The sequence below is a fragment of the Pseudonaja textilis genome, chromosome 2 (genome assembly GCF_049901715.1).
Source record: "Pseudonaja textilis isolate UNSWEBS1 chromosome 2, rPseTex1.2, whole genome shotgun sequence".
Taxonomy (NCBI): Eukaryota; Metazoa; Chordata; class Lepidosauria; order Squamata; family Elapidae; genus Pseudonaja; species Pseudonaja textilis.
The window spans coordinates 232,290,916-232,308,554 of NC_141991.1; the positions used below are offsets into that span (position 1 = coordinate 232,290,916).

Consider the following 17,639-nt stretch of genomic DNA (forward strand, 5'->3'; position numbering starts at 1 on the left):
GGGGCAAGCTCAGAGGATGACTTTCAACGACAAATTAACCAGAAGGATAAATGTAAAACAAGGCAGGGGAAAAAATAGTAAAACATGAAGTAAAACAAAATGTGAATGCATCACAAAACTTCCTTAGCATTCTACATCAAGGCAAGCAACTATTTGTCTGAATATCTGAATATAACTTTGATCTGAAAGGATCACACAACTACGTTTAATTCTCAGTTTCAGGATCCTAACCTAGATCATTATAATGTGATCTACTATGTTTGGGATCCTAGCTTACACTCCCAAGACATTCCCAATTAGAGCGATACTTTTCTGAACTACAGAATGTCTTTATAATATTTTTAATAATCTGTAAAGAGTTGGACACAGGAATGCAATAAAAAGACAGCTGGTACTTGTACAAATTTTTCTCTTGACTCCAGATTATTAAAGAAATAATGAAAATGGTGCTCCTTTTGCCAAATTCTGGAACTCTGGCTTGTGTGTCCATATCAGGAAATTAGCCTTGAAAATTAGCTTTGGAGCTGACCTTCCTTGAAACAAACCCTATTAGGAAAAAAATAATGCCCTAGTCGCTAGTACTAAAATACCTCGGCTATAACTAAAACATTACATTATAGTACAGGACAAAATATTGGCAGAAGACCATGCTCTTCAGCTTTCATAACCAAGAATATATTCTATGTTAATACCAGAATCAATTACTGTCACTGCATTTTTCTGTATGCACTATCACTGTACTTTAAAGGACAGTATGCCATTCATTCAGAGAAGAAAAATTATTACAAGGTCTACTCAGTAGTTTAAACATAACAATTATTTTAGGTTTACAACAACAACATATGTATTAGTGTTGCAAATGAAAACAATGAATTGCCTATCTATTTTTGGTCCTTGTACCCAGTAAAATAATTACTGAATTTATCTTTTTTTCTTCTGATGAGAATGATATTGAATGTATCCTTCTCTAAACGTGATAAGCTATATATTTCTCAGTCTCATCATGGTATGCATCTTATGTCTGTTGCAATCAAAGGGACAATGGACTTCAAGAGAAAGGGGAAGCTTATAGAACGGAAAGAGGATAGCAGTTTTAATTCTGAACTGCTGGTTCTGCACATGATGAATGCATATTTATGAAACAAATGCTCTGGTTTGTTTATACTATTCCATATCCTCAATCAAAACTCCTCACAATGTTCCACAAGATATGCCGTGTTATTTCATACTATTTTAAATAAAAGGAATAATAATCCAAGTTGATTAAAAAGATCACTTTAACTATGCATTCAGATCATTGGAATGTATTCTATAAACATGCACACACAACTCTGCAATTTCAGTTCATGCAATATGACATGCCAATCAGTAACTGCTAACAAGTATCTGATTGTTTGAAACCTAGAGTGCCTCAATTTAAAAAAGAAAACTATAATAACTTACATATTGGTCATAAATTAGGAAGTATACTTGAACTGGGCCAAAAGAAACAAAACGGAACCAAGAACATCTTTGATAGAAACTTTAACATTTGAATACCATCAGTATTAATGCTAATGAGCATACCTTATTGTAAAATTCTAGGGATGCCAGATCTCAACCCACAAATGCAACCCATATTGTTCTGATCTAAATAGGTCTGGGCTGCATCCATAACAGGATAAATTACTCCCAGTTCCAAAAGGTAAAGTTCCACAAAAATAAGCTATCCCTGAATTTCTTTAGACCAGAACAGGGCATTCCAGAAATGTCTATTTTGCATTTAACTATATGTTTCTCACACATTTTCAGAATTTTCTAATCAAACATCAAAATACTTTTAGAAGCTGTTTTCCAATTGTTGGACTCATCTTTTCATCCACCATTAAAATGACTATTCCTCGATCATCCATGCCTCGGCGGCCAGCACGACCAGACATCTGAATGTATTCACCCGAGGAAATCTGAAAATATAAAGCAATTAAGACTAAATATTAATGCACCTTCTATCACTATCAATATATTATATCTATCTAACATAATACAATAATTCATATCTTAACCGGGGTTGGGATTCAAATGCCTTAACAATGGGTTCTGTGGGAGTGGCCTAATTTGTGGGTGTGGCTTGGTCACATGACTAGGTGGACATGGCTTGCTGACTGGGTGTGGCTTGGTGATCACATGACTGGGTGGTCTCTATCCAGACAGGACACACCCATGCAAAAAACAGTTCATAAAGATCAATGCTTACCCATCGGAAATCTTTTCCATCATACTTCCGGGCGCTTGTAAATAGCACTGTCCTTGCTGGCATGTTTATTCCCATAGCAAAAGTCTCCGTAGCAAATAAGGCCTAAGTGAAGGTAGAAATGTATTTTTAAAAAATCATTACCACATACCAAAGTACGCAGATTCAACTATATAGTTTAAAGTCACAAGTAAGAAAAAAGCAGACAACTAACAAATTTTAAATGTACAATTCCCATAGTATAGCTGTGAGCTAAAAGGTATTTTTTATTAACCAGGTTTCTCTATATTAAACCCACAGCTGCATACACTTGGTGTTCAGCACTCCTTCATTAATGACTTTCTTGCATGAGAAGGTATTTAGTACGTGAACCGTTCTGTGAAAAACTTCCAATAGTATTCAAGCTGGACAAAGCTGTTATGTAACATGTTACCTGAATGCCATATGCTTTAGGAGTAAGTTCACCAAAAGACCCCAAATTACTAGTCCTTCACCTCTACTCAGCCACTATTCACTATTTTGATGGTTTTAAATTTTTATTTGAAAAACAGACTCACTAAGTTCAGGTATAATATTGAGACTATATGACTGTATCATAAAACCCAGCACAACACAATAAAAATAGTATTTTTCTGACTGAATTTAGATGTGAAAATGTGTATTACAGTATAAGGTTGAAAGTACATACTTTTATCAGCCCTTCAGAGAAAAGAATTTCAATGGTTTCCTTCAAAATAGGAAGTAAGCCACCATGATGGATTCCAATACCACGTTTTAAAAGTGGAAGCACGTGTTCAACCTGTATGTCCAAAAATAAGAGACAATCTTATTTCATATTTTACTCATTAGCACTAGGATTAAAACAGATGTGCAAAATTACGTTGTGGTGGCAATATCATAGATATTCAAATACTGTACTAATATACTGATCTCAAAAGAAACAAGAAGGATCTAATGTTTGATTTCCCCAACTGATCCTTCTGTTAAAGCCATCAAATATACAAAAGCTAAATCTTAAAAGACAAGAGTGTTCAAAAGCCAGCACTGTAACAAGTCCAACTGACATATGGAAGTTTCATAAAAATCTGACATGTTAGAAGAAGATAAACAAAATGGCACACAAATGTGTCCTTACATCTAGAGAAAGCCCTTTGATGAGGTTGAAATCAGAGAGAAGATTGGAAGAGAAAGGATTTTGTTAATTAGGGTTGTGCAAAGGACTCAAACAGGAATTTTGCAAAGGTTATGGAAGTGTAGCATTAGTATTAACAAAATATTAAAACAGACATCAAAATGTATTTGTTGTTGCAGATTTTCTCATTAAATTAAAAGGGCAGCTTTTGCATGGTTTTTCTTTGTTGCTAAGAAAACAAGAACTGGTTTGATCTAGTAGTTAAGGCTCCAGCCTAAAAACAGGAGACCTGAGTTTTCTCCTGCCTTAAATCATGAAAGCCGGCTGGGTGATTTTGGGACAATCAGTTTCTCGGCCCAATTCACTTCATAGGGTTGTTGTTGTAGAGAGAATAGGAGTATTAGCTATGTTTGCTGCTTTACATTATTTATAAAATACTTGTAAAAATAATAAAGGTGGGGATTAAAAAAAACTTTAAAAGGCATTGGTCCTATGTTGCTACATGCAAATAAACTCATGTACCCTTAAGCACTCACTTGTGGGAGCTTCTTGTCTTCATCAGACAAACAATCAATTGCATTGTTAAACACTTCCTCAACCATCCTTTTTTCTTCATCTGAAAGATAAAAGGATATGGATAAACTTTTTCCCTTATTCCCCAAAACAGCCATGTTTATAACCAAAGCCTACCAATAAATCTGCTACAAAGATACACTGAAAATAAATTAACTGAGATATTAGGCATACATTGAATAAACTGGTAACAAATTTCTTCTCACCATAATGGGCAGATCAGATATTTTTCTGGGATCTTTTTTTATAGAACACTCTATCTCATAACTAGTTACAGAATTGGAAAAAAAGTCAAACTAAATTAAATATAATAGTTTAAGTAAATTTGTATTAGGTAAAACTGAATTTATTAACTACATTTAAGAAAGAACTCACTGGCCAAGTGAAGCTATTCTGACTGTTTCCCTCTTAAATACCACTAAATATATTTATTCCTTCTCTATGTATTGCTTATTTAAAAACATACTTGAAAACAAAGTGTTTTAAAACCTAAAATTACAACTGTGATATAAAATAACCACATTCTAAATAAAATGTTTTAAGAAGGTGGTCAGTATCCTAAGAAATATGACGCTAATAGGGACCAAGGCAAATTTCAAAAGCAGATTTTAGTATGTCATTTGTCAAAAGGGGGAAAGATCTCATCCAAGCTTTCTGACTAGATAATACATTTCTGTTTAGATTCTAGTCACTAAAAAAAATCAATAATAATGAAAATTGATGAAGAATAAGCTAATATTTAGAAGTGAGTAGAACACACCTGTGTTGAAATCCAGTTTTGTCATTTGAAGTGCATAGGCTTCACAATCTTTCTTACTGAAACTGAATATAATTACTGGTTGGAAGTTTCTTTCCATGATCATCTTTACAATCTTAAATACATTTGAGGGACCTATGAAGATAGCAATACGAGCAAATAGTTTAGATTTTGAACATGAAAAGGTGGCAGTTTCTTCACTTTAACTTCAAAAACAACACCTGCCTAGCCTTGCAATATATTTATCTGACAAAACTTATACCAACCTTTGGTTCCTCCTTTCCTGCCTTTCTGGTCTCCTTTGGCTAGATCACCTGCATCACGAAGTACCTGCATGGCTGTATTAAAATTATCTTCTCTAAAATCACCCTAGAAAGCAAAAGCAAATTTTGGTTACAGGTTGGCTTCACTTAGTGACTGCCCTGTTCAGCAACTAATCAAACTTTTTAAAAAATGGCGCTAAAAATAACTCCGGTGCCTGCATTTATGATCTGTCCTTGAAGTGACAGATTAAAAGGTCCTTCAATCACATGATCACCATTACAATCAGTGTTCATTGTTCTGTCTCCGGCCTGTTGTTTTTTCTTCCATTGCAGAGTGGAGAGATTGAAGAGAAAGGGATTACAACTGATCAAACTCTGGGCTGCATTGCTTTCTATGTGTATTCTCCATTGTGTGCTCATTTACTCTCTTGTAATCCCTTCTCCTCCAATGAATGTAAATACATACATTAATTTCCTTCTTCCTAACTATTTTCCACGCCCAAGGTGAGTATTCCAAAGGGTGACTAGAATTGATTCAACAGAACAGTAAGCATCCTAGTGTGTACAGACTTTCAATATACTTTCTTCTTCTTCTCTAGCACTTGGCTCTGACAGTTACCAATACAATTAGAGAGATCTTACATATAAGAGTGAGAGTTTGGTCCAGTGGTTAAAGGACCATACTGGAAACCAGAGCACTATGAGTACTAGTCCCCACCCCACCCCAGGCATAAAAGCTGTCTAGGTTAATTTGGGCTGGTCATCTTCTCTCAACCAAATCTACCTCACAGGGTTGCAGTTGTGGAGAAAATAGGAAGAGGAAAATGTATTAGGTATGTTTGTCATTTTGAATTATTTATAACAATAATGGTGAGATAAAAGTAAATACAAGTAAATAAAATGAAATTCAAAGAAACATAGTTCCTTACATTTTCATCCACTACAAGGTGAAGTCCATCTCCCCCTGCTGGAAAAATATAATGTTGCAAAGGAGTCGGTCTGTAATCTGTGTAGATCACATGGCAAGGCTGGTAAAGAGAAAATAAGTTATTTAAAATATTATGTATGCTTTTAATGTACAATATAACATGTATTTACAATTCCTAGTTTCTACATTAATCCAAATGAAGTCATCTAAGGCTGGCAGCAGGACTCTGCAGTCTACAATTAATCATAAATCACAAATTCTCTGTATTTGAAAATCTGTGTTTTTTTGTGTCTTATACAACTCTATTTTTACTTTTTTATTTTTTTCTAATTACCAGTCTCATGGCTTAATAAAGAATTCACTAGAAAAAAAACAGAAATCAAAAATATAAATCCAATAATACATGTTAGAAAAAAGTTGAAACTAGGCTGAAATAATCTACTCAACTTAATTCAAGTTATTTTTTACATAAATAAACCTAGGATCTCCCTTCATATAGGCTTAGTTATCTCAGTTCTCATTTGCCAGATATACTGAATTAATCACCTTGTTTTGTATCATTCTTGCAGCTGATGCCATCAACGTGGGTTTGGGCTTTTTTTTTTGCTTTGGTTTTTCAAAGCTAATTCTCAGCCTACCAAGTGGGTTAACAGCACTGTTGCAAGTAAAGGTGAATAGAATTTTTTATTGGCCAAGTGTGATTGGACACACAAGGAATTTGTCTTGCTGCAAATGCTCTCAGTGTACATGAAAGAATGTAATATGTAAAGGTGAAGAAAAAGACATTGTACCTGTTTGTGAAGATGACATATCCATTCAGCAAACTGGCGTGCATTTGGTATAGTGGCAGAAAGAAACACATAGTGAACATTATCAGGGAGCAAAATAATGGTTTCTTCCCATACCACACCACGTTCTAGAAAACAAAAATTCATGGGACAGCATCATCTTCATTGTACTTCTACAAATAAAAACTCGTCCATAAATATGTACATTTATAGTACCTGAATTTCTCATGTAATGAATCTCATCAAATATAACCCAAGCAACTTCACGCATAACCTCAGAACCTCTGTAAAGCATACTTCTCAAAATCTAAAAAGAAGAATAAATGAAAATGAATAAATGACCTATTAAACATTGTAAGCAATGAGTCAAGCACATTTGATTGGATCTGTCCCTCACAAAGACCTCAAAAATTATGTTTGGGAGATACCTTGCTTAGATCAGACAGGCTTTAAATTAAATCTGGGGGGAGAGGGAAATCAATAAACAGAAATATACTCAAAACATAAACCCAAAGTATAAATGTATAAATAACTCTTTGATAAATTGAGAAATGAGAAGTAGCTTTAAAAAACAGGAGAGCATATCACAAAACCAGAGTATTAGGAAATAGACTTGAATCTGTAAGGATAAAGTCAAGAGTTGAGATTTGCAAAATTAACAGAAAGAGTTCATGAGATATAGGCAGAACAACAGGATAATTCAAGGAAATTGTCAATTTGGGGTTTGAAGATGATACCAAGTTAATGATAGAGAGCAAGGAGAAGGCTGAATCGCCTGAGTCCTATTTTGCTTGTATCTTTTCAAAAGGAAAAGCCTGATATCTCAGAAGCTTCATCATTTGGGGCAGAAGAGAAATGGTCAAAATAGGTAAGGAAAGTGGTGAGAACACATTTGCTTCTGCTTTGAATTAAAGTCACTGGGGCTGGATGAATTATATCCCAGGGCTAGAGGAACTGATAATCTAGAGCAAATCTGATAATCATAATAGAATGGATCAGATAAAAATAATCACCAATTCCATATCCAAGTCATACGTATTTATTATTAACAAATGTATATTGCCACCAAACTCACACATGATGACTCTAGGTGGCTTACAATATTGTGTTAATATGGTAAACAACACAGGACTTAAACTGAATCATATGGTATGCAATCGAATTTTTTGTACAAGCACATACGGTACATAGTACAACAGAGAGGCCAAAAACCAGCACAGGAAAGTTTAACAATCAGACCTACCTCTGTGGTCATTACAAGGCAAGATGCTGTAGGATTGATGGTGACATCCCCAGTCATCAAGCCAACATCTTGAAATTCTTCATACATCTCACGATATTTTTGGTTACTGAGAGCTTTAATAGGACTGGTAAATATCACACGCTGTTTTTCTCTTAAAGCCAAAGCAATGGCATACCTATAGTACATATGCAATATTCATTATAAATTGATACACTTTGCAATATATTTCTACTGTTGATATGAAATAATTGCACAATCTGCAAAAATGTATATTTTGTTTATTATGAAATCCAATATTTTATTTAAAAAGAATTCCTATAGAATTCTTTGGTAGTATATAGCAATATGAGAGAAAATAATGACACATATGAGGTCTATTCTCATTAGGAAACAAATATAAGAGTAACAAGTAGAATGCACAACATTCAAGCTCAAATTTGAAAAAGCTGTTCCAACTTTACTACTGATCAGCACATCAGAGCACTGTCAATAATGTAAAAATATCTGATGTTGAGCCCACACCATTTCTATTTTTGAAACATGTTATAAATATTAACTCATTCTATGTCACTCAATGGAAAAACTAAATTTGGATCTCTCCAGATCCAATCCAATCCAAAACTTTCCTCAATACAATATTCCAATGATAGGAATCTTGAATATTTTATTTCTTCAAGCAATACATGCAATATTATAATAGTACTAAATGCTTGAAAAGAACTGTGAGTTTGATAAATCTGACAGAAATGTAACACTAAAACAAATTTCCAGGACAAAAATTGTTTTGAAAAAAAATATGAAGTAAGGTATGCAAATCTGTACAGCAAATTTAATTTTTTTAAAAAGAATTAAACACCTGCCAATCATTGCTCCATGTTTCCATATCCCCATATTCTCTTTACACCATAATGTTATAGCTATTGATTTAATAAGTTTAGAAATACAAAGCTAGCTTCACATTGAATATGCATACTGCATAAAAATATAAAAACAAAATGGAAATATAATAAATGTAGAAAGTTAATTTATTTTACCATTACTTTATTCAAGGGGAGAATTTAGTGTGTTTTTTTTAAAAATCCATCAGGGAGCTACTTACTCTGCACAAACAGTCTTTCCTGCTGAGGTATGAGCAGATACTAAAACAGACTGATTATTATCCACACACAAAATAGCTTCTCGTTGAAAAGCATCAAGAATGAATGGATATTCCTAAAAAGAAAAAAAAAGTTTATATAAGTTCCAGAACTAATTGTAAATCAGCACAATTCTTTTCCATTTATTTATTAGACAGTATTGAGTTTATTAGTTTTTTTAAAAAAACTTCACAATTATATGGATATTCTGGAAATTAATATCCTCAGAATCATAAGGCAAAATACATTAATGTGATGGAGAAAGCAATGGTCTAAGAACAACTGATACACAGTTATCTTTGATAACCACAGTTATCTTTGATAACTGCCTCTCCTTTTGGGACCAAATTGCAAAAGAAGTATCTTTAAAACACAAGAACTTTAATTTATAAAGGCTTTCTAAAAATCTTTACTGGAAGAATTCTCTTAAGGTTCAGCTTTCCTAAGAACGATGTATTAACAGGCTTCACCAGGGACACGGTGGCTCAGTGGCTAAGACGCTGAGTTTGTCGATCAGAAAGGTCAGCAGTTCGGTGGTTCGAACCCCTAGCTCCACCTAACGGAATGAGCTCCTGTTACTTGTCCCAGCTTCTGCCAACCTAGCAGTTCGAAAGCATGTAAAAATGCAAGTAGAAAAATAGGGACCACTTTGGAGGGAAGGTAACAGCATTCCATGTGCCTTCAGTGTTTAGTCAAGCTGGCCACTTGACCACGGATATGTCTTCGGACAGCCCTGGCTCTTTGGCTTTGTAACAGAGATGAGCATTGACCCCTAGAGCTGGAAAGGACTAGCATGTATGTATGAGGGGAACCTTTACCTTTATACATTCAATGTAAGTGCAGAACTGAATAATAAGTGGAATTATGTGCCCCCAGAATCAACTGAAACTGTGTGACCCACATTTAACTACCTTCCAGTTAAATAACCAGAGAAATTCCAATACTGTTTTATTCAAATCATTTTTAACTATTAAAATGATGGACATTTGCATTTTCTTAACTTTCAGATAAAATCAAGCCCCCGCAAAATGTTTATATCTATGCAAATAACTGTCATTTTACTTTCGTCCATTCTTCCCCATTAACTATGACACTTAAGGAATACGACTTGTAAATTACAAACCTTTGCAGCTTTTCCAGTTCTTGCCTTTAGGGCTATGAAGTCCATATCTGCAGGAAGAGCAACCTAGTAAAAAAAAATATTTTCTGGTCATTTATATTATTTTTCAGTAATAATGTTCCTAATGTTCAAAGCAGAATACATAATGGTCTCTCTTTCCATTTCTAACCCAACAAAGTAGAGGACACAGGAAGGCTGAGGGAGAATGACTGGTTCAAAGTCACCCAGGAAGCTTATATAAATGACAGTACACACATGGGACATGAGTTTCTTTTTAACTTCTGTTTCCACTGATGACTATTTAGCTCATATTATACTAGTTCAAAAATGTCTCCTTTTCTTTTTCCCATTACATATTCTCACACAGAAAAGTAAACTACAGCTAAGTAGTTTTCTACTTAATAGTGTTCTCAACTCTTAATAGTAGTGTTATATAAAACAGCATTCATCACTACACCGGTCTCACACTCACCTCATGTGTACAACCTTCAATAGTTTCAACAGCCTGTACCTTTACTTTTGGCATCACATCTGCCAAACTGAAATGAAAACCACATTAATGTATCAGTCAATAATGAAATGTGTATGTTGTATTTTATTTTTAAAGATTAATGATGCTAATAATGATAATTATCCATACATCCAAGTCCACATTCTGGACAGAAAGGACTACTGGTTTCAAAGAGGGGTCAAAGACCAGCCCTCTTTCAACAGAGGAGGGATATGGCACCACCTATCTCCTGTCTACAACATAGTCTTTTCATCAGTCCCAAGGTTTCACACCCATTTGCACTCTGATTCAGGTGACCCCGAGAGTACCCCAAGTGGCCTCAATAACCTTCAGAATGCTAATGACCAGATGACTGCAAGAATATAAATCCTTCTATTCCCTTCCGTTCTGTCAGAACTGAAGAAGGTTCTTGGATGAGAAGTGAAACGTTTTCAAGGGGAAAAAAACCAAGAAAATCTAGTTGCTTTTTGAAAAGCACCTTGCTTGTTTGCACTTATTTTCTGTGGTGCACCAGGAAACCCAGCCCTGGGTGTCACAAGAAGCAGCCCAAGATCTATCGTGTGCCAGAAAGTCCTAGCCCGGTATGGCCAAGCAACATGGTACCAGCTTCACACAAAGGGGTCTGCTTTTGCTGATGCTGCACAAAGGGGCTTTCTTTTGCCAGTTTCTGCAAAGTGTTTCTTGGCAAGAAAAGCCAGGCCAGGTACTCCACCAGCAATGGGAGAAAGAAGACAGGAAGGTCAGGTGGGACAAGAGAGTGCATGAGGCAAAAAAGAGAGAGAGAGAAAGAGGCATAGATAGGGGGAAATAGGTAGCTGGAGGGAGTTGAAGTTCCTTTGTGATCATAAGTGCAGGCAAGCTGGCAAGTGCCCAAATTTTGATCATATGACAGTGGGGGTGCTGCAAGGACCATAACTTCAGATATGGGTTGTATATTCCTTTGTTTAGCAAACAGTTGCTGAACAAATGATCAGAGGTCAAAGACTATCTTATTTTTTACTTTCCCTAAACCAAGGGTGTCAAACTCAAGGCCTGAGGACCAGATCTGAAAAGGACCGGCCCATGGTGCCTCTGCCAGCAAAAATGGAGCTCCGGAGGGCCGTGCGTGCCCCTCCAGAACTCCGTTTACACTGGCAGAAGTTTACAGGACATCACAGCCGAAAACGGAGCTCAGGAGCCAGCTTTCCCTGGCAGAGCTCTTGGGCCGCCACAGGTGCCCCTGACACGAATTATATTGAACTGGCCATGCCCATCCCAGCCCCACCCACCCTGAGATCAAGCACAACCCTGATGAAATCGAGTTTGACACCCCTGCCCCATTCAAAATGTTTCACATACATTTTTTCAGCAATTTTTGCATCAAGTCTTGAAGACACCTGGAGTAAGATTTATTCTACTCACTGGCAGCAATGAAAAATACAGAACTGCTTAACAAATCATTTTTAATGCAACCAGTGTTAGATGATAAAACAGTCTAATAGCTTCTAATATATGTCTTTCAACAGTATTTTTTGTGCAGTTGCCCATAAATCATTCCTATCTCTTCTATTCTTAAAAAAATATCATAAGCATTTCCAAGCCTAATATGTATAATTCATTCTTACTTAAGATCATCCGTAGAGAAGTCGTCCAACTTCGGTCTCTTTCCCAAAGTTGTAATATCTGCACTATTAAATTCTGCATCACGCTTTTTTTTGGCTTGGATTTTTGCAGGCCCCACAGATTTGCCATCTCGTTGTTTTCTAAATGGAAACATAGAAAAATAGGGAATCAGACAGAACCCAGACATAAAAGGATTAAAGGTTAAAAAAGAAGAATATAAGTTGCAAGTGTTTGTGGATGATATGATTTTTTTCATTGAAGAACCAATAGAAAGAGGACAAAAATTGATGAATGAATTAGAACAATTTGGAGCAGTAGCAGGACTTAAAATTAATAGGAAGAAAACAAAATCAATGACTAAAAATTTAACAGAAAAACAGAAAATAGAACTAGAAGTTATGGGAATACAAATGATAAAGAAAGTTAAATACTTAGGAATATGGTTGACAGCACATTGTAAGACACTTAAGGAAAATAATTATGATAAATTGATGCAACAGGTAAAGGAGGATTTAGAAACATGGGGCAAGCTGCAACTTTCATTATTAGGTAGGATTGCTGCTATTAAAATGAATATTCTTCCAAAATTCCTATATATATTTCAGATGATCCCAATCCAAGTACACAATTTTTTTTTGAAGAACTTAGTAAAATTACTGTAAAATTTATCTGGCAAGGGAAAAAATGTAGAATAAATTTAAAGGCAATGCAGGATATGAAGAGCAGGGGAGGGCTGGCACTTCCAAATTGGGAGTTATATTATAGTGCAGCCTCTTTAGTATGGTTGAAGGAATGGGTGAATTTAACCAATAAGAGAATATTATTCTTAGAAGGCCATGTCTTGCAGAGAGGGTGGCATGCTTTTTTATGGGATGTCGGGAAAACTAGCCAGAAATATTTTCACAAGCACCTAATCAGAGACTCATTATTAACTAATAGGAAGAAAATACAGAAAAAACACTATTTAAAAATACCAATTTGGATTTCAACAATGGAGGTGATGATTCATCCAAATAATCTGGATATCACTAAAATGATTGAATATAAGGACCTATTGGATACGCAAGGAAATTTGAAATTGCGGCAAGAACTTCAAGACCGGGGACTAAAAATTGATCAGTGGGCATATCTTCAAATTCAAAGTAGATATAAACAGGACAAGAAAGAATTTGGAATTAACAATAAACTCCAGCAATTAGATAAAATTTTATTAGGATCAGGCAAAAAAAAATATAACAAAATTTTATAATTATTTATTAGAAGTAGAATTAGAAGAAGAAAGTGTAAAAGGGAACATGATAGCCTGGAGTAGGAATATAGGACGTAGCATCACCATAACAGAATGGGAAAAGGTCTGGGGTAGAAATAATAAAATTACAAAATCGGTAGCATACAAAGAAAATGCCTATAAAATGTTTTATAGATGGCACCTTGTACCTTCGAGATTAGCGAAGATGCACCCCAATATGAGTCCAAATTGCTGGAAATGCAAAAAAAAAGAGGGAACTTTTTTCCATATGTGGTGGTCCTGTACAGCTCAAAAATATTGGCAGAAAATTAGAAATTGGCTGGAAGAAATGACAAGAGAACAGATCGAATTCAAACCAGAGTCCTTTCTGTTAGGGATCTTTGATAAACAAATATCAAAAAAAGTAAAATATATAATAATACACATTTTGACAGCAGCCAGATTGGCTTTTGCACAATGTTGGAAGCAGCCTCATGTTCCATCAGAGGAGATGATTATTCAAAAAATTTCAAGTTGTGCAGAAATGGACAAATTAACTTTGGCATTAAAAAATAAAGACACTTCAATATACTACAACAGCTGGAACTGCTGGTACAAATGGATAGACCAAAGATAGACTTCACACTAAAAGGCAAAAGAGGATAGGATAGATCCATAGTAGTGATATACAGATATATGTAAAGATTAGGTGTGTATCTGGCATAAAATAAGGATAAAAAAGAGGTCTTACAAACTGTTGAAGATGAGAATGTTTTTAATTGTTTTCTATTTTTCTCTTTCTATTTTCTTCTTTCTTTCTTCTTTTTCTCTCTTTCATTTATGTATGTGTTGTTGATTTAATTGTAAAATCAATAAAATTTATTTAAATGAAAAACAGGGACCAGGAATCAGCTCTGATGAATCACATAAGCAAAGGCCAACATTAACAAACTCTGCTCCAATATCCAGTGTTGCACTGATGAAATAAAAATTCCCCAAATCATTATTCCCCTCATACATTTCCTCTTAACGGTACCCAAACTGGAGAAAAGACTGAATAGGTTGCACTGCAGCATAAGGAAGGGAGGAATCAACTCCCCAAATGTGTAATGTTCATCTGAATACCCCACTTGTGGCACTCAGCAAATAAAACATGAACACTCAAAAAAGGAAGAACTTTACTAAACTCTATTAATTTGTCTGAGGACCCCCCCCCCAAAAAAAATGGGGACCCGGAAGCACCAGACACCAAAGGACATTTCCTGGAGGTCAGAGGGGGAACACCTATTCTCTATACCTGTTTCATTTATAGCATTATGCCTTTTAAATTTATATCACAGCTTCAATCCAGAGTTTGCAGGAGGTTCAAATTGGCAGCTCCCTTTATTTTATCCCGCACAAGAACCACGTAATACGGTATAATGAGGGAAAGTGACTGTCACAAAAGGTCACTTGGTGAATCCTGGGACTGAACCTGAATTCCCCAACCCGACAACCGAAAAACTGAATGCAACACATTGGATCTGTTATCCTGCGTATCCTGGTCCCACATGGATAAAGAAAAAATGAACCGGATGTAAAATCAAGACCTGTAGGGAGCTCCTTTTTTTTTTTTTCTTTTCGTTCTTAGTCCTAAGGAAAAAAGTCTCTAGAGTGCCTGCCACACTATAAAGCAGGGGTGTCCAACCTTGGCAATTTTAAGACTTGTGGACTTCAACTTCAAAGCTGGCTGAGGAACTCTGGGAGTTGAAGTCCACAAGTCTTAAAGTTGCCAAGGTTGGACACTCCTGCTATAAAGGAACCCGAAAGACCTAAGTCTAAGATATTCACGTTTGCTACTAGGAAGAGATCCCGTCCCTGATCTCTTCAACCCTCGCTTGTCCCTCACCCTGGCTTGTTTAAGGTGGCCGCCTCGGGTGTCCCCTTCGTTTCCTTCAAGCCGGAGCCAGAGGCGGAATCGTCTTCGAACACGCTGAACAGCTCGTCTCCGAAAGCGTCCGCCATCTTCCCCCGCGAGCGCGCAGCGGCGGCTCCACCTCCACAACAATGCGCCACGGGGAAACGACGATAGAGTAAAGGAGGGCTAGAGCGGCTAAAATGTAAACTTCCGATAGACCTTAACTCCGCCGGTTGCTCATATAGAGATAGCAAGGACGGAAAAGCAGGCCCCATTTTTTTTTCAGTTTAATATGACTTTGATCGCAAACCTTTCCCGCCAAATTAAAAATCTTAGTTTAAAAAAAAAAAATGACCGAAACGACTTTTCAACCCATGAGATGGATTTATCTCTATATTTTTTCCTAGAGTAATTCGCTTTGAAGAGCGAGAGACAAAACAGAAAGAGAGCCACATTTTTTTTTTTTTTAGTTTTGGGCGGAAGTAGCTGCCTGTCCCCTTGCCTTGATTCAACCAGAAGGGCGATGACGTCATCGGCCGCCGCTCATTCCCGGATGTAAGCAGAGCCGGCGTGAGAGCTTTGTGGGGAGCTGACGTCTCGGTCATGGGTGGCAAGAACAAGAAGCACAAGGGCGGCAGCGGGGCGGCAGGAGCCGGCGCCGTCCATCCCGCGGCGGTAGCAGCAGCCCGAGCTAAAGCGGTGGGCGCCGCCGCGGCTGAATCGGGAGCCGCCGGAGAAGCTGCCTGCAAAAGACCTCTGGTGCCCCGGCCGAGCCCTGCCGGGAAGGACCCGCGCGTTAAGCAAGGTAGCCTCCCGTGAGAAAAAGGAGAGGCACGGAGGGGAACCGGCAGCCGCTTCGGAGGGCAGCGCCCGTCGTCTTTCCTGGCAGAATTCGGTGGGACTCGTTCCCGGTTGCCTCCTGGGAGTGGTGGGGCCAGGAGGGCGGGACGGAGATCCGCTTCCCTCAACCGAGGACTGTTGCAGGCGAGTCGGGTGGGACGTTTTAGGCTGACCCTCCCGCTGGACTTTCGGTTGGAGGAGGCTGGCCCCGGTGAACTGAATCTCGGAGCACGGGGAAAAATTGTAGCTGTTTATCTGTTAACTTGGGCTTCCTGTGCTGGCACTCCAGTGTTGAAATAGGAGCCAGTGGTGAATTTCTTCCCATTGAACTCCAGGTTCAGTTAAGGGAAAGTGTGGGACATAGAAGAAAGTCCTTTTCTGTTTAAATTTTCCATATTTGAGCCCCATCACATTTTAAGCTTTCTATCCAAAGTGTAGAAAATGTGAGTTCTTTCTGTTGTAGGCATGAGTAAAGTACTTGAGCCTCTTTCGCAGCTAGATTCTTGGCGATTTCTTTCATGCACCATGTGGCTTTCTTGCCAACTGTAGAGAAATACTGTAGTTTGGCAACTTTTTTTTTCCATTTCCAAATCTACTCCTGGTATCCCCACAAAATCTCACCAGGCCTGACCCTCTGAACTTATTAAACATATGCTTCCCCCCCCCCACCCCCGACTATTGATATGCTAAACCATGGTCTGGTTGCTAACAGAAAACAAGCAGAAAGAGTCAAATTATAAAACTAAAGACTACCTCTGGATGTTATTATACACAAAAATGATAGTGTACACAGCAAACGAGATAACTATGCTGGATTTCGTATCACAATCACTAGTCGAACACTTCCCAAGCTTTTAGGACTGCATGATGTATCAGTGGATTATGCGAGCAGATCCCAGTAAGGTGGCCTTCTGCAGCTGACCAATGGTGATCTTGTCAGCGCCAATTGTTTTTAAGTGAGGTCTTTAGGCACAGCAACCAATGTACCGAGTATCACTGGAACCATCTACACTGGTTTATGCCAGTCTCTGCAGTTCGGTTTTCTATTACTATTATTACTATTACTACTACTACTACTATTATTACTATTATTACTATTATTAAATATAATAATAATAATAATAATAATAATAATAATAATAATAATAATAATAATAATAATAATAATGCTTGAATTCTGGATGTTTTGTGGCCTTAGATGAATATGAAACTCAAAATGTGTTAGTGAGAACTTACAAACGTTTCCAAAGATTTGCTTTATCCACAAATTAACCCAGTCGCAATAATCCAGAATTAGTTGCAAATAAAAACAAATAGTTCCATCTTTTTATTTACAACAAAGGCAACAAAACACACATTTCTTGAATCTGCTGTTTGAAATATATAAAGTT

The 17,639-nt window shown here is 36.8% G+C and overlaps 2 protein-coding genes across 6 annotated transcripts in view; one reads left to right on the forward strand and one right to left on the reverse strand.

Moving 5' to 3' along the window:
• Positions 1–15,533, reverse strand: part of MTREX (Mtr4 exosome RNA helicase) — a 37,013-nt gene extending 21,480 nt beyond the window's left edge. For both annotated transcript variants that reach the window (XM_026716682.2, XM_026716674.2), the window contains exons 1-15: positions 15,400–15,533; positions 12,286–12,423; positions 10,643–10,709; positions 10,174–10,236; positions 9,014–9,126; positions 7,915–8,089; positions 6,888–6,978; positions 6,675–6,799; positions 5,885–5,983; positions 4,959–5,061; positions 4,696–4,827; positions 3,899–3,978; positions 2,919–3,029; positions 2,234–2,335; positions 1,818–1,943 (exon numbers count right to left, since the gene is read on the reverse strand). In XM_026716682.2, coding sequence (XP_026572467.1) covers positions 1,818–1,943; positions 2,234–2,335; positions 2,919–3,029; positions 3,899–3,978; positions 4,696–4,827; positions 4,959–5,061; positions 5,885–5,983; positions 6,675–6,799; positions 6,888–6,978; positions 7,915–8,089; positions 9,014–9,126; positions 10,174–10,236; positions 10,643–10,709; positions 12,286–12,423; positions 15,400–15,515 — 1,641 coding nt within the window. In that variant the 5' untranslated portion in view covers positions 15,516–15,533. The remainder of the gene's footprint in view (positions 1–1,817; positions 1,944–2,233; positions 2,336–2,918; positions 3,030–3,898; positions 3,979–4,695; positions 4,828–4,958; positions 5,062–5,884; positions 5,984–6,674; positions 6,800–6,887; positions 6,979–7,914; positions 8,090–9,013; positions 9,127–10,173; positions 10,237–10,642; positions 10,710–12,285; positions 12,424–15,399) is intronic.
• Positions 15,534–15,929: 396 nt separating this feature from the next.
• Positions 15,930–17,639, forward strand: part of DHX29 (DExH-box helicase 29) — a 30,492-nt gene continuing 28,782 nt past the window's right edge. Inside the window, exon 1 of one of the 4 annotated variants that reach the window (XM_026716656.2) lies at positions 15,930–16,213. In XM_026716656.2, coding sequence (XP_026572441.1) covers positions 16,012–16,213 — 202 coding nt within the window. In that variant the 5' untranslated portion in view covers positions 15,930–16,011. Of the gene's footprint in view, positions 16,393–17,639 lie in introns of all 4 variants that reach the window. The other 3 variants (XM_087927291.1, XM_087927290.1, XM_087927292.1) reach the window with 3 other exon arrangements.